The sequence below is a fragment of the Dioscorea cayenensis genome, chromosome 11, assembly GCF_009730915.1.
Source record: "Dioscorea cayenensis subsp. rotundata cultivar TDr96_F1 chromosome 11, TDr96_F1_v2_PseudoChromosome.rev07_lg8_w22 25.fasta, whole genome shotgun sequence".
Taxonomy (NCBI): Eukaryota; Viridiplantae; Streptophyta; class Magnoliopsida; order Dioscoreales; family Dioscoreaceae; genus Dioscorea; species Dioscorea cayenensis.
The window spans coordinates 17,879,579-17,894,052 of record NC_052481.1 but is presented as its reverse complement, the minus strand read 5'-3'; the positions used below and the strand labels follow the sequence as shown (position 1 = coordinate 17,894,052).

The window sequence follows — 14,474 nt, the reverse complement described above, 5'->3', positions numbered from 1 at the left end:
TGTACAATAGAGGTCATCCAACGTGGGCTTTGTGATCTCTTTTGACTCCTCAATCGAGACGGCAACCCAGTCAAACTTTGGCACTAGACTCCGAAGCACTTTGGATATGACTTCAGGCTCCTTGAGCTTGTACACAAGAGCCTTGATTTGGTTTGTAATTGTGATAACCCTTGAGATGTACACCTGAACTTCCTCGTCGTCGCCCATTTACAACGTCTCAAAGTCTTGTTGGAGGGCTTGGATCCTCACAGACAATACCTTGGACGTTCCCAGGTAGTGCTTTCTTAGTATCTCCCAAGCTTCGTGCGCTGATTTGGCTTCAGCTATCCGGTCGAGGTTTGGCCCATCCACAGCCTGCTAGATCAGACACAATGCCTTCGCATCTCGCTTCCGGTTGTCCCTCTCTAGTGCCTCATCCTTCGACTCAGTCACGCCGTTTTCCACCAAGTCCCACAACTCCTGGGACCTGAATATGGTCTTCATTTGCAAGTTCCATCGCTTGTACTCCTGGCCAGTGAACACCGGGACCGACGACTGAGAGAGACACCCCAGAGTCCCCTCCGGCGCCGGCGAGTTGCTGGTTGCCATCACCCTTATTGTTCTGATACCAGTTTGTTGAAGGTTTTGGATGTCGATTGAGTGAGAGATGACAGGTGTTCGATGAAAATACCTGAGGGTTCTCTGGTTCTATAGAAACATACAGTCAATGAGTCAAGAGAGAAGTGGGAGACAAAGAAAATATGATCAGCCAATCACACTCATCCACTAGCATTGATATATATATATATATATAATACTACAGAAAGGAAGACAGATAACATAAAAACCATTGGGCAAAGTTACTGTAGCTTGCTCATTGGTCACAAAACAATCTTGACTAGCTTCAGCATTGGTCCAACACTGAAACCCAAAGATTATGTATTAAAATATTAATACATTCAAAAAGAAACTTTTCAACTGCTTTAACTCAGCATCCATGCCCTGCTAATTCAACCAGTATGGTTCGCCATTCTCCAACGGTATAGCGCCATACTTGATCCCATCTTCACTTCACCACAGCACCGTTCCTTTCACTGCCATGCTTCTAGCTTGCTCACCATGCCAACAGTCCATACACTATCTTCAATCACCCTCTCAACACAAACAGGGTATGTAATCAGTTAGGACCTTGTGTTCACCTGAATTGCACTTGAACAGCACTGATCCAAGGACGCAGATCTCCACTATGGATCCATCCCCGAACTTCACCGTTCTTGCAATTGTGTCATCGAGATCAGTGAACTTATCCTAACACCCAGTCATGTGGTTGCTTGACCCTGTATGAAGATACCAAGTGTTATCTACCTCTTTTGCATTGTTTCTTTTCCTTTGGTGAGTAGGTTGACAATTTGCTTCTCTTCAATTTACATCACCTTCTCAACTCTTCTTTTATCAGCACAAGCCACTTGACATACTTTAGCCATCAGAAACGCAGGTTCGTCGTCCTTTTTTTCAGCAATATGAGCCTTCTCTTCCCTTTTTCTTAATCTGTATTCAGATTCATAATGGCCAAAATTATGACAATTGAAGCACTTGATCTTGGTTTTGTCAAACTTCTTGTTATTGTGGGCACGCTCTCCATCGCCACGATCACAGCCGCGCCCACACCCACAGCCTCTTCCGTGACCACGAGCACCACCGCCTCCTTTATAAAGGCCATTGCTGGACCTCTCACCATCCTTTTTCTCTTTCGTGGCTATCCACTGAGATCGGGTGAGCAGGACGTGTTCACCATCCTTTTTCTCTTTCGTGGCTATCCTTTATAAAGGCCATTGCTGGACCTCTCACCATCCTTTTTCTCTTTCGTTGGCAGTGTGCATGCGTTCCTTGTGCACCTTGAGTCGCCCGATGAGCTCTTCCACCGACATGGTTTTCAGATAGGCAAACTTCTTGATCGAGCTCACAATCTGCAAGAATTTGTTAGGGAGAGAACGAAGCATCCTTCTCACCACACAGGGGTCTTCTATCTTCTCCCCTAACTCTCGAATCTTGTTTACAATAGTGCCAACCTTGAGTGCATAATCCTCAATGTTCTCGCTACTCTTCATTTTGAGCGTATCGAGCTCCTCCTTGAGGGATTGTATCCTCGCTTCCCTCGCGCTCTCCTTCTTCACGATGAGGAAGAATGCATCTTCGGGGATCGCGCTGAAGATGGTTGCACGCGCCACCTTGTTCTGTTTTGCACCCACCGGCGCCTCCGGATCTGCAGGATCCACTACATCCCACATATCATTCGCCTCCATCACTGCTTGCATCTTGATCGACCAAACCGAGAAGTTCTTCCGCATCAATACGAGATACGGAATCCAGCACCACTTTCCTTCGCTGCCTCTTGACTACCACCCGACATTTTACTTGCTGCTGGTTGGAACTTAGGCCTGCAGTGACGGTAGTCGCCTCAAATCTCTGATACCAAATGTCATCCCAGAAGCTTTGTTTTGACAGCCCGGAAGCTCTGATCTTTATTGAAGGTGGTACTCTGAACTACTCACATGGCTCTAGTATGGACTACTGTGTACGTTGGCTGCTTTAGAGTCAGCGATTGATGGCTGCATGGGGCGCGAGGCTGCGATTGGAGTTTCACTTTACAACCTGGTTCTACTGCCATATCTTTTGTCTGTGCTTTTCCTTTTCTCTGAATTCTGTCTGTAGTTAAAGTCAACTATGGTCTCTATATATACTGACTTTGTATTGTTGTTAAGTAAGTTGAATATATGCTAAGTCTTGCTACTACTATCTCATCTTTCTCTTCGTTAGCTTGAGTTCAGTGAGTGTTCCACTTATAAGAGTTCTCCTCATCCTTATCAGTGGTATCAGAGACATACTTCAAATGTCAGGAGGCTGCCCCGTATCAAAGGAAGGCAATGTACCTTTGTTCACCGGAGAGAGCTACAATCTCTGGTGTCTAATGATGAAGACGATGTTCAGATCGAAAAATCTCTGGCATATCGTTGAACAGGGGTTTAGTGAGGAAGGAGATGACACTCTGGTTCAAGACAGCACAATGAAAGACGCGAATGCTCTGTTCCTTATTCAACAGGCCGTTGATCAGAGGTCTCTTATCAGGATTTCAGAGGCGAAGACAGCAAAGGAAGCCTGGGACATTCTCAGGACAGAGTTTGAAGGCAATGAGAACACTATCACGGTGAAGTTGCACTCACTTCACCGTGAGCTGGATATGGCAAAGATGAAAACTAATGAGAGTATCCAAGATTACATGAGCAGGGTTCTGGATATCGTCTATCAAATTCGGATGTTGAAGGAAGACGTCCCTGTGAAGGCGCTGGTCTCGAAAGTACTGAGAAGCCTCACTCCGAGGTTCTCACATGTCGTCCACTCCATTGTGGAGGCCAAGAACCTCAAAACTCTCACCGTGGATGAGCTTAGCAGCTCATTGAAGAGTCACGAGTCTCTGCTTAATCTTGCAGGTGAACAAGATGAGGAGAAGGCTCTTCATGTCAAAGGTGTGCCATTTGGTGAACACTATAGTCGCGGTGGAAGAGGAGGTCGTGGACGCGGGTATCACAGAGGTAGAGGAAGGGGCCGAGGTTGGTCTCCGGACCAAGGCCGCACTTCAGATCACAACAAACATAATAAGGGGATCCAGTGCTTTGCTTGCAAGAGATTTGGCCACATAAAATCTCAGTGCAGGTATAAGAACAAAGAAGTAAATATTGCAGAGGAGACAAAGGAAGTAGATGAAGGGCTGCTCTTCATGGCAAGTAGCAAGGAAGAGACTGAAGGAGGAGGCATATGGCTGATAGACAGCGGATGTTCCAATCATATGTCAGGGAACAAGGGTCTCTTCTCCAATCTACAAGAAGTTCCAAACAAGACCATCAGGCTAGGGGACGGAAAAACCCTAAAAGTTTGTGGAATCGGCTCCATTCCACTCCGCACCAGCAATGGAAAGATTCACACTCTAACCAATGTACAATTTGTGCCCGATCTTGCGCACAATCTGTTAAGTGTTGGTCAGCTCATGAGCTCCGGATTCATGGTGGAATTCTCAGGGGGTGAGTGCATCATCAGAAATGGTGTAACTAGGGCCAAAGTTGCTCAGGTTAGCATGACATCTCATCGGCTTTTCCCACTCGAAGCCGATGATGTTGGATCGGCTAATGTCGCGAGAGAACATATTGCCTCTGATCTATGGCATAGGAGGTTTGGTCACTTAAATCTAAGGAGCTTGAAGCTTCTTTCAGACAAGAAGATGGTCATCGGTCTTCCTGCGATTACTACAATTGAGTCATGTGAAGCATGCTGCTTGGGAAAGCAAACACGGCAGGAATTTCCTGTTGGACAAGCTAGAAGAGCAGAAGCTCCTTTAGAACTGGTCCATGGAGATTTAGTTGGTCCAATGAAGACATCATCACTTGGAGGTAATCTTTATTTTTTCTTATTAACTGATGATCACTCTCGGCATTCTTGGGTGTACTTCCTTCAGCGAAAGTCAGATGCACTGGAGAAGTTCAAGATTTTCAAACTGCTTGTTGAGAAGCAACTGTCCTTGCCATTAAAAGCCCTCCGCACGGACCGTGGAGGTGAGTTCACGTCTCGAGATTTCAAGTCCTTCTGTGAAGCCTCTGGTATACAACAGCAGTTGACTGCTCCACGATCACCCCAGCAGAATGGGGTCACCGAGAGGAAAAACCGCACCGTAACTGAGATGGCAAGGACCATGCTGAAGACAACACAAGTGCCAACGGAGTTCTGGGCTGAAGCTGTGGCTACGGCGGTTCATATTCTAAACCGATCTCCAACAACGGCGAATGAAGACTTAACACCTTATGAAGCTTTGACCGGGTCCAAGCCAAACGTGGATCATCTCCGAACCTTTGGATGTCTGACTCACACTCTCATTGATCCACAGCAAAGATTAAAGTTTGATGCCAAGACAACTGCAGGAGTTTTCATTGGTTACTGTGACAACGCGAAAGCATACAAGGTGTTCGACCCAATAAAGAAGCGGGTCCAAGTCAGCAGAAATGTGTGTTTTTTTGAAAACAAATGCTGGGATTGGACAAATGCTGAAAAGGGTGATTCAGTTGCAACAATGTTTGTGCCCATTGCTAACCTAGAAGGTGACATTGTGCAGGATCAGTTAGGTGCCTCTCAACCTCACATCTCCGCAGATCAACGGCTGGAACCTATTCAAAATGCAAACCATTCTTTGAATGAAAATTTCTCAGACGCACCTGAAGGAAATGATGCTCCTGTGAGGTATAGAAGCTTAACTGAAATATATGATGAATGTTCTTTTGCGTTAACCGCAGCAGATCCTATTTCGTTCGAAGAGGCAGCACAATGTGAAGATTGGATGCTTGCCATGAAAGAAGAAATGCAAGCAGTCCAAAGAAATAAGACTTGGGAACTATCAAACCTACCGGAAGGGAAGAAGGCGATCGGTTTGAAGTGGGTTTACAAGTCAAAATTCAATCCGGATGGCAGCTTATTGAAGAAGAAAGCAAGAATTGTTGCAAAAGGCTACAGTCAACTTGAAGGCATTGACTTTGAAGAAGTCTTCTCCCCAGTTGCACGCATGGAAACTGTTCGGCTCTTCCTTCTTTGTTGGGATTCAACAAAGGTGGTGCATCTACCAACTTGAGCGTTAAAAGCAGGCGTTTCTAAATGGTGAACTAAAGGAGGAGGTATATGTGAGGCAACCGGAGGGGTTTACTATCAAAGGAAAAGAAGAGCAAGTCTATAGGCTTCACAAGGCTCTCTATGGACTCCGGCAAGCCCCTCGAGCCTGGTATAGCCGTATCGATTCATATTTCCAGCAGATGGGGTTTATTAGAAGCACAAATGAACCAACAATTTACAAAAGGCAAGGGGAGAATTCTTGTGTTCTATTACTATGCCTATACGTCGACGACATCATCTACATGAGTAACTCCAAGGCTATGCTGATGAAATTCAAGGAGAGTATGATGAATGAGTTTGAGATGTCTGACCTTGGACAACTAAAATACTTCCTGGGGCTTGAGGTGAGACAATCTGAACACTCTTTGTTTGTCTCACAGCGTAAGTACACTGAAGATCTCTTAACCAAAGCAAGGATGATGCATTGCAACCCCTCAGCTACTCCAATGAACTCCAACGAAAAATTGCATTCCAATGACAATTCCGGGATGGTTGATCCTTCAAAATACAGACAGCTAGTTGGTGGTTTACTTTACTTAACAAACACTCGTCCAGATATCATGCATGCCGTTGCAGTTGTATCCCGATTCATGCAAATGCCAACCCTACACCACTATGGTGCTGTTAAACGCATCCTGCGATATTTGAGCGGAACCTTGGGCTTTGGAATCCATTATACACAGAATGAGAAGTTCAAACTCACCGGCTACTCAGATAGTGACTGGGGAGGATCACCGGACGATCGTCGTAGCACAACAGGATGGGTCTTCACTCTCGGGTCTGGTGCAGTCGCTTGGTGTTCGAAGAAGCAACCTATTACTGCTCTCTCAAGCACTGAGGCAGAGTATATCTCTGTTACCTCAGCAGCATGTGAAGCCGTTTGGTTACGGAGGCTGTTGGAGGATCTGAATGAAAGGCAGACTGAATCAAGTATCATTATGTGTGATAACAAGTCAGCGATCTCCATTGCTCACAATCCTGTTCTAAATGGACGCACGAAGCATATAGACACTAGATATCATTTCATTCGAGACTTGGTAAAAGACCAAGTTATTGACATTTTGTACTGCAGCACTCATGACCAGCTTGCAGATATATTTACAAAGGGTCTTCCAAGTCACAAATTCGAAGGCTTCAGAGATGGTCTCGGTGTGGGAAATTCAGAGTAAGAGGAGTGTATTGAAGGTGGTACTCTGAACTACTCACATGGCTCTAGTATGGACTACTGTGTACGTTGGCTGCTTTAGAGTCAGCGATTGATGGCTGCATGGGGCGCGAGGCTGCGATTGGAGTTTCACTTTACAACCTGGTTCTACTGCCATATCTTTTGTCTGTGCTTTTCCTTTTCTCTGAATTCTGTCTGTAGTTAAAGTCAACTATGGTCTCTATATATACTGACTTTGTATTGTTGTTAAGTAAGTTGAATATATGCTAAGTCTTGCTACTACTATCTCATCTTTCTCTTCGTTAGCTTGAGTTCAGTGAGTGTTCCACTTATAAGAGTTCTCCTCATCCTTATCAATCTTTTCCTCTCTCTCACACACAATGGTTCTCTCTGGTGATCTCTCCACACACACGAACACGAGGAGGAAGAAGAACAGATACAAAGAGTTGGCAAAATATTCAACTAACAACTTTTATACTAGATTGAAACACATAAGAGTTACACAAGTAAGTCAAAGTCACCGACACAACATAGAGACAATACACAGACATTCAAATATAACATCTAATCATGCATACATATGCAACCACTACGAACAGAGAAACCAATGGCTTCTTCTGTATATCTTCTAGTAAAACTGAGCATCATGTCTTACATGTAAAAATACTGAAAGTAACAAGATTATTATTATCATTTAGTTGTATACCTGAACACCAATCTGTTTTTATTTGAGTAATTTGTTGGGATAATTTGTTAGACTAGAATCATAGTTTTTTCAATAAGATTAGTTGGGATGAGTGGTAAATGAAAATAATTGTTTTAATGAGTGCCAATTGATTCTGATTAAGATAGACTGTATGATTCAATGGCAACTGCAGATGCAGCAGATATGACACTGATCGAGGTGGGGGAACTGGTAGAATAAGGTTTATTCAAGGGCCAAGAGTACTATCATATATCATTCACACATCCTTCACAAAGTAGCTCAACATCTCATTGAAAAGGGGACCGTTGATGGGGAGGAAGTTATGAACCTCTTCATTGATGGCAAAGCTGAACTCTATGTAGGATAACCGAAGTTATGTAGTAGCTCAGAAATTTGATATTCATATTTACACTCATCTATATACACCAACAAAGGACATCCACACTTATCTAGATACACCAACAAAGAAAAAAACACAAAACTGGTGTATCAAATCAATGTAGTAATAGGCGTTTCTGATGCAAAAATTTACTCCAATTTTTGGCTTTTGGCAAATGTGGAAAGGTGATGTTGTGCACCTTGTGAGTTCCCGGAAAAGTGAGGTTTTATCTTGCTTCTGAGTTCCCCAAAAAAGTTAGGTTTTATTTTGCTTCTAAGTCTCCCACGCTCATTGGTGTGGTTTTATCTTGCTCCAGTCTGTGACAAAGCATCAAATCTCACTGATTTCAGGACAAAATTGGGAAGGTTATGAGATTGGCTCAATTTTCAAGAGATGATAGAATAAATATCACAGCATATAGAACTGCAAGCTTACAACATGCTTGACAAGAAATGCATTATTCAAAAAGCCACACGTACAGGTAACATATATAGATATATAGACATCAAAAATGAAATCACGAGTTTCTCACCGCAGCATTGCTTTGAATTTTAGCAAGGGTTGCAATAACATCTTCTATGGTGGGTCGGTCAGTATGTTTATATAGCTGACATTGATGAGCAAGTTCCTCCAAACCTGTTGCTTCTTCAGCGGAACATTTACCCTTCAAACGTGGATCCAGAACTATAGGGATTCTTATACCCATAATCAATTCTACGTTCTGGAAACATGAAAACAAGAAACATGATTATAACAAATAGACCACAAATTATTTTGAATTGAAGTCCGGAAATGCAAAAAGAAGTTTTGGGTGTGCATAGTTATAATGCTTTTTTGCTCATAGAAAAGTAAATTGCACTGACTTCTTATTCACTCCAATGCTTAAACTAAAATTGAAAAAAATCTGCCTAAAAGAGAATCAGTAGGAGAAAAGAAGCAGAAATGAGTTAATCTTTGATATATCTGGCATGTATAAACGCCTAATTACCCGTTGTACTGAAATTTGCTCTCCGCTCAGTAGATCATGTAGCACAAGACCAAAGTTGAATATCATGCTTTCACGAGTGGTTCTTCCTACAAAAAGAGAAAAAAAAAATCTTTTAATCTTTTCTTTTTGTAGGAAGGATGCACACAATTATTTGGCCAAGACTTATTGTATGTCAGCTTCAATTAAAATACAAAACCAACTACATAAAAATATTTTTCTTACTAAAAGAATTAGAACACATGCAGACGACTATAACATGGTCAAATGCGCCTGCCAGCTACAACAAATAAATTTCAATCAATGGTAGATCAATATACCTCTTATGATATCTGGAGAATAGTAAGAAATGTTAGTGGCAAAACATCTACCATCCCTCCTATTTTTCACAAGACCGAAACAAGAAAGACAAGCATTGCCGCCCTGCAAAAGAACAAAAACATCAACAAATCTCCAACATTGCTGCGGAAAATAGCATATGAGGAGACATGCATCATATTTGCATGGATTTCTTACTTCTTTTATTAGAATAGCACAAATACTCCACTATCCAAAAAAGAAAAATAAAAAAAAGCTTTCACAAGCTAGATACTTCAGGCAATGTTAGAGCTGGATGAATTGGTTTTTACAAGGAGGCCAATTAAAACAAACTAACATGTGCCAATAAGGCATATTATTAAAGTAATCGATAGTACCTTTAAGTTGGTATATATATATATGTCAATGTCTCTCAACCTATCAACTTGAACTTTTTGATTGAGTTGAGCAAACATAACATGTTTGTTTTTTACGTGACAAATATAATCTAATAAAATATATATTAACAAAAGTGATCAAGGCTGATATTTCACTTCTGTTTCTCAAGGCAATTATACAGTATTATATTCACAGAGAAAGCAATAAAGGTTGCTTGTTTTTTTTTATCGGCTTCATTAGTATTATTCAAAGATCTATTTCTTTTAAATATAATTACTAATATAACCTCATCAAAGAGAACTTTATATGGAGTCAGATCATGATATAGAGCTTGTCCTTCATTGCAGCAATATTCCAAGCCTTCTGCTATATAACATGCGACTCTCAAGCGCATAGACCACTCCATTGTCTTATTAGCTGTAAAAACAATTCAAAAAATCATTTAATATCTTAAGACATAATGATATGAAGATACGTAGAAAATTTGTATAAGACGCTTATGTAACTGGTCATTATCAATTGCAAGAAATAAAATTGATCAACAAAAATAAGCACATGTAAATCTATGAGAAACCCAAATGAATTTGAATGTACAACAGGCAAAAAAAAAATTCTATCAATGCACCAAAGCAAGTATAATTGTAAATAAGATATTAACTGATGAGCTTACAAGAAATAGTGAAAATAATTGACACTTATTTTTTAAAAATACATGGCATATTTTTCCACTGTCTAAAAATATTTTATTAAAACCATTGATCATGCTGAGAGCTAAAAATCAATGAAATGCTTGGAGCAGCTTACTTTATATATATAGCTAACTCTACAATACAGAAGGATTTACTGGGAAGATGTATGGAAGAACAAGAATACATTAGTGAGATGATTTGTCAGGAGAGACATTGGGGAATATTGATTTTCAAAATTTTCCTTTATCAAAAATATCTAATTTGGGCATTGTTTAAAAGCTATGATGTAGACTGTGGTTAAAACTGCGAACATGACAAGTATAGGGCTAACTAGGTAGCATCATCACTAAAAAGGAAATTGTGTACCAAAGGTCAAGATTTCATTGGCTTATACAAGGGGGCACAACTACCACCTCCTTTCAAAAAATTGCAAGTGGTAGTTACAGACAAATCTTATTTTAGTATGTTACATAACGAAGAGATTTGCCCAGCATGCTATTACACTAAACCTTTTCAAGCAGCCAAAAAATTGAAGGGGAGCTGCGATGCCATTCTTTGAAATGACCAGGAAAAGCACGAAGCTTGGACAGCTATTTATCCTCTTTTTTTATTTTATGCCGATTTGGACACTAAAGAGATGCACTTGGAAAGATATTTTTTTACCCTAACTTTATCATTGGTCGCGGCGCACAGTTGGAAACAAAATCAATCAAGCCCCACTACTGTCCTTTAGAAAAAGAAGGCGATGGTGACAAGGACTTCTCAGCCAAATGTTTTCTGAATTGATGCTGTTGTGAATTCTTTAGAGGTGACACTTTTTTACAAGATGGAGAAAAATCTGGGTTTATAGCTTCAGTTATTTTTATGGACACATCCAAACAGTAATCTATTTTAGCCCCTACTCAATCTATATATATTCTGGTTTACTAGTCTTAAATATGCAATTAATGAATGAGATTACTTGCTCCAAGAAAGCTAAATTTGGCTGGCAATAAACTAACTGGTGCAGTTCCATGCAACGTAAACTTTGCATATCGATTCAAGCCCAGAGCATCAAACAGTTAATTAAAAAGAATCCTAATCTCCATTCAACAAATTCACATCAAGAAATAACAAAGAATCTACTCAAAAAGAACCCTAAACTCCATTTAATCAAATCACATTAAGAAATAGCAAAGAATCAACACAGAACCAAATCAAGAACAATTAAAACGTGCATATGTTATGAATAATTCTCCCAGCACACAAGGAAAATTCAAATCACTGCTTCTCCAGTAAATTCAGAACAGAACAATCATCTCAATGAAATAAGAAACAGCAGATCTATTGAATTTCAAGTAAATCAACCCAGAAATTGAGAGGGACATTCAGTAAATCAATTCACAAGTCACCGATCTTCAGCACAATTAACAATAAACCATCATCATCTCCAAATCTACGATAATGTAACAGCTTACCGTTGAAAAGATGCTTGGCGAGTGAATCATAGGGCTTGAACTCCGCCACAAGAAACCGCTCATCACCCTGGCAGCAGTACCCAATCAAGCTCGCAAGCCGCCGGTGTCTCAACCTTCCCGCTTTAATCGCCTCCTCCTACAAAACTCCACACTCCAAATTAAGAATCACAACAAGATCACCAAGAATCAAGAACTTAAACAAGAACGAACCTTGAACAAATCGACAAGAGGCCAGGCTTCCGAGGAGAACCTCTTGATGGCGACCTTTTGGCCGTCACGAAGGCGGCCCCGGTAGATGTAGTTCGGGATTAGACCGCCGCCAGTTGCGAGTATGTTCTCGTTGGCATATCCTTGCGTCGCTGCCACTAGCTCCCCATAATTGTAGTGGCGGAAGGATGATGTTCCCTGGGCTGGAGGCTGCGACGACCCTGCTTGCTCGGGGATTGCCTCCAATGGCCATGCTTGCTCGGGGATTGGCTCCAATGGCCCTGCATGCCTGGTGGGTGGGTTCAATGGCCCTGCATGCCCGGGGAGTAGATGCGATGGCCCTGCATGCCCGGAGGGGGGCTGCAATGGCCCTGCATGCCCGGGGGGGAGATGCAATGGCCCTGCATGCCCGGGGGGGAGATGCAATGGCCCTGCATGCCCTGAGGGGAGCTGCAATGGCCCTGCATGCCCTTGAGGTAGGGGTAGGGGTAATGGCTCTGCATTCCTGGAATTATCTTTCAGAAAAAACCTAATGCGCGAACGCCCTGCATGCTCGGGGGGGAGCCGCGATGGCCCTGCATGCCCGGGAGGTAGGGGTAGGGGTAATGGCTTTGCGATCCGATAGGTATCTTTCAGAAAAAACCTCCTGCGCGAAGGCCTTGCTTGTCCGGCGGGGGACTGCGAATGATCGTGGGGGTTGACATTGGTGCCGGGGGTGTTGTGCTGGCCGTCGTCGCCGGAGTTGGGGTTCTCCCTTTGTTTGGGGGTGGAGGTGCAGCAACCCATCGCCGGAGGGGGAGTTGGGGAAATGTGATGAGCTCGGAGAAGATGATCACTGTTCTTGTTCGACGATCACTGTTCTTGTTCACTTTTTTTCTTTTTTTGAGAAAAAGTCCATCCTTTTATACTGTTTCCCGCCGACTTCTTTTTATTTATTTATTTATATATCAAAATGGTTATTTATTTATTTTTATAATAAAATTTTTAATTTATTTTAGATTTTTTTATTATTTTAATTTGAAAATATGTATTAGTTAAGATTGTGTACGGTTTTAATTTTACTTTGAAAATATGTATATCAGTTAAAACTGTAATTTGTTTTTATTTATTTTTTTAAAAATGGATAAATCACTGTTTTATTAGATGAAAGAAGAAGAATCCAACAACTCCAGAGAAGGACGAAACATGGCAAAACAGATAGAAGAACAAAAGAGATTGAGGCTTTCACCAGCGATGAGCCTCTCAAAACAAGAGAAAAGAAGATAGAAACAAGGAAGAAAGATAACTAAGTTGGTGAAGACTGCCGTCTGGAGTTACAGGCTTGCCCGAGCATAAATTAGTCAACTACTCCTGAGCCACAGTAGGGTTTGACTCGCCGATAACGATTGTCTGCTCTTGCGCTCATGAAGTCAAGGGAAGGCTTAATCCTCTGGGAAGCTTCATTAAAAGTTTTGCTGACTATCTGAAGCTATGGAAAACCAAAAAAGAAGCATATTAGCAATTTTTATAACAAACTGAATGAAAAGGAAGATCAATTAATTGAAATATGCGTTTATTTCTCTCCATCCAAATATTCCAGAAGATGGATCTGGTGATAAAGTCGTAGAGGGTTCGAAGAGTGGAATTTAGAGAGGACACCCATGAAGGCCAAATTTTGGAAACTGAAGGTGGAGACGAGTGGAAGCCCAAGTGTTAATTGAAGAAGGACCAAATTCGCTCTGAATAGCCACATTCTAAAAATAAGTGTTCTACTTACTAGGGCAATGAACTTTCCAGAAGTTTGAGTATAAAGGGCTACTTAATCCCCCATCTATTAGGAAATTGTAGAAGCATTTGATTGTGAAGGTTTCCACTTTTTTTAAAAGTCCACATAATAAGGTCTTCCTAATCATTCAAACCATCTGGAATTATGTTCAGGAGAGGAGTTATGTCTTCTAGAGAAATATTGTGGAAAATCGATGAAAGTTATTGCCAGAAGTAAGTGTTATTGCCACTTTGAACCATTTTTGAGAGGCAAGATCAGAAGGAGGAAAGAGATGAGAAAATTCCTGCCCAAAAGAAGTATTTGTTCCTTAGGGGGCTTTGGAAAAGAGCTCTACGCTGGGATATAACTAAATAGTTGACATTGATTATTTTGCCCCAGCAACTTTTAGGATTATTGTAGATCTTCCACCACCATTTCCCTAGTAAAGCATTATTGAACTCCTGAAGGTTAAAATTCCCCAGCCTCTCATTGGGCGAGGCCAACAAATTCTCTTCCATGCTACCAATCTGACTCCTTTGGGTCCAAGGTCTGGTCCTTTCCAGAGAAGATCCCTTCTAATCTTATCAATTTCAAGTATTATCCAGGTTGGTAATTTGAATACTAACATCCAGTAGACTGGAACAATGGGTAAAATTGAGATAATAAGAGTTAGATGGCCTCCTAAGAAGAGGTAAATTGCTTTCCAAGGTGAAAGTCTAGATCTGACCATTCCAATTAGCTTGGTTCAGTCTTGAAGCCTT

General features: G+C 41.5%; 2 protein-coding genes across 2 annotated transcripts; both read right to left on the bottom strand.

Moving 5' to 3' along the window:
- Positions 1-357: 357 nt before the first annotated feature.
- Positions 358-2,327, bottom strand: LOC120271668. The gene is made up of 5 exons (XM_039278344.1): positions 1,875-2,327; positions 1,413-1,742; positions 1,168-1,287; positions 844-900; positions 358-687 (listed from the first exon to the last, which is right to left on the bottom strand). The coding sequence occupies exons 1-5, from the start codon at positions 2,325-2,327 to the stop codon at positions 358-360; spliced, it is 1,290 nt and encodes a 429-aa protein (XP_039134278.1).
- A 5,565-nt stretch (positions 2,328-7,892) lies between these two features.
- Positions 7,893-12,755, bottom strand: LOC120271667 (serine/threonine-protein kinase BSK1-like). Its single transcript, XM_039278342.1, has 7 exons — positions 11,973-12,755; positions 11,763-11,898; positions 9,903-10,033; positions 9,241-9,343; positions 8,924-9,009; positions 8,468-8,656; positions 7,893-8,252 (listed from the first exon to the last, which is right to left on the bottom strand). Exons 1-7 carry the CDS (start codon positions 12,753-12,755, stop codon positions 8,238-8,240), a joined length of 1,443 nt encoding a protein of 480 aa, XP_039134276.1. The 3' UTR covers positions 7,893-8,237.
- Between the last annotated feature and the right edge of the window lie 1,719 nt (positions 12,756-14,474).

Coding starts and splice junctions, on each gene's coding strand:
- LOC120271667 (XM_039278342.1), bottom strand. CDS start 12,755: ATGGGTTGCTGCACCTCCACCCCCAAACAAAGGGAGAACCCCAACTCC. Junction 10,034..11,762: donor CGCCAAGCATCTTTTCAACG/GTAAGCTGTTAC, acceptor TTGTTTTTACAG/CTAATAAGACAATGGAGTGG. Junction 9,344..9,902: donor ATAAAGTTCTCTTTGATGAG/GTTATATTAGTA, acceptor GTTCTTTTGCAG/GGCGGCAATGCTTGTCTTTC.
- LOC120271668 (XM_039278344.1), bottom strand. CDS start 2,327: ATGCGGAAGAACTTCTCGGTTTGGTCGATCAAGATGCAAGCAGTGATG. Junction 1,288..1,412: donor ATAAAAGAAGAGTTGAGAAG/GTGATGTAAATT, acceptor ACTGGGTGTTAG/GATAAGTTCACTGATCTCGA. Junction 901..1,167: donor GCAATTCAGGTGAACACAAG/GTCCTAACTGAT, acceptor TTTGGGTTTCAG/TGTTGGACCAATGCTGAAGC.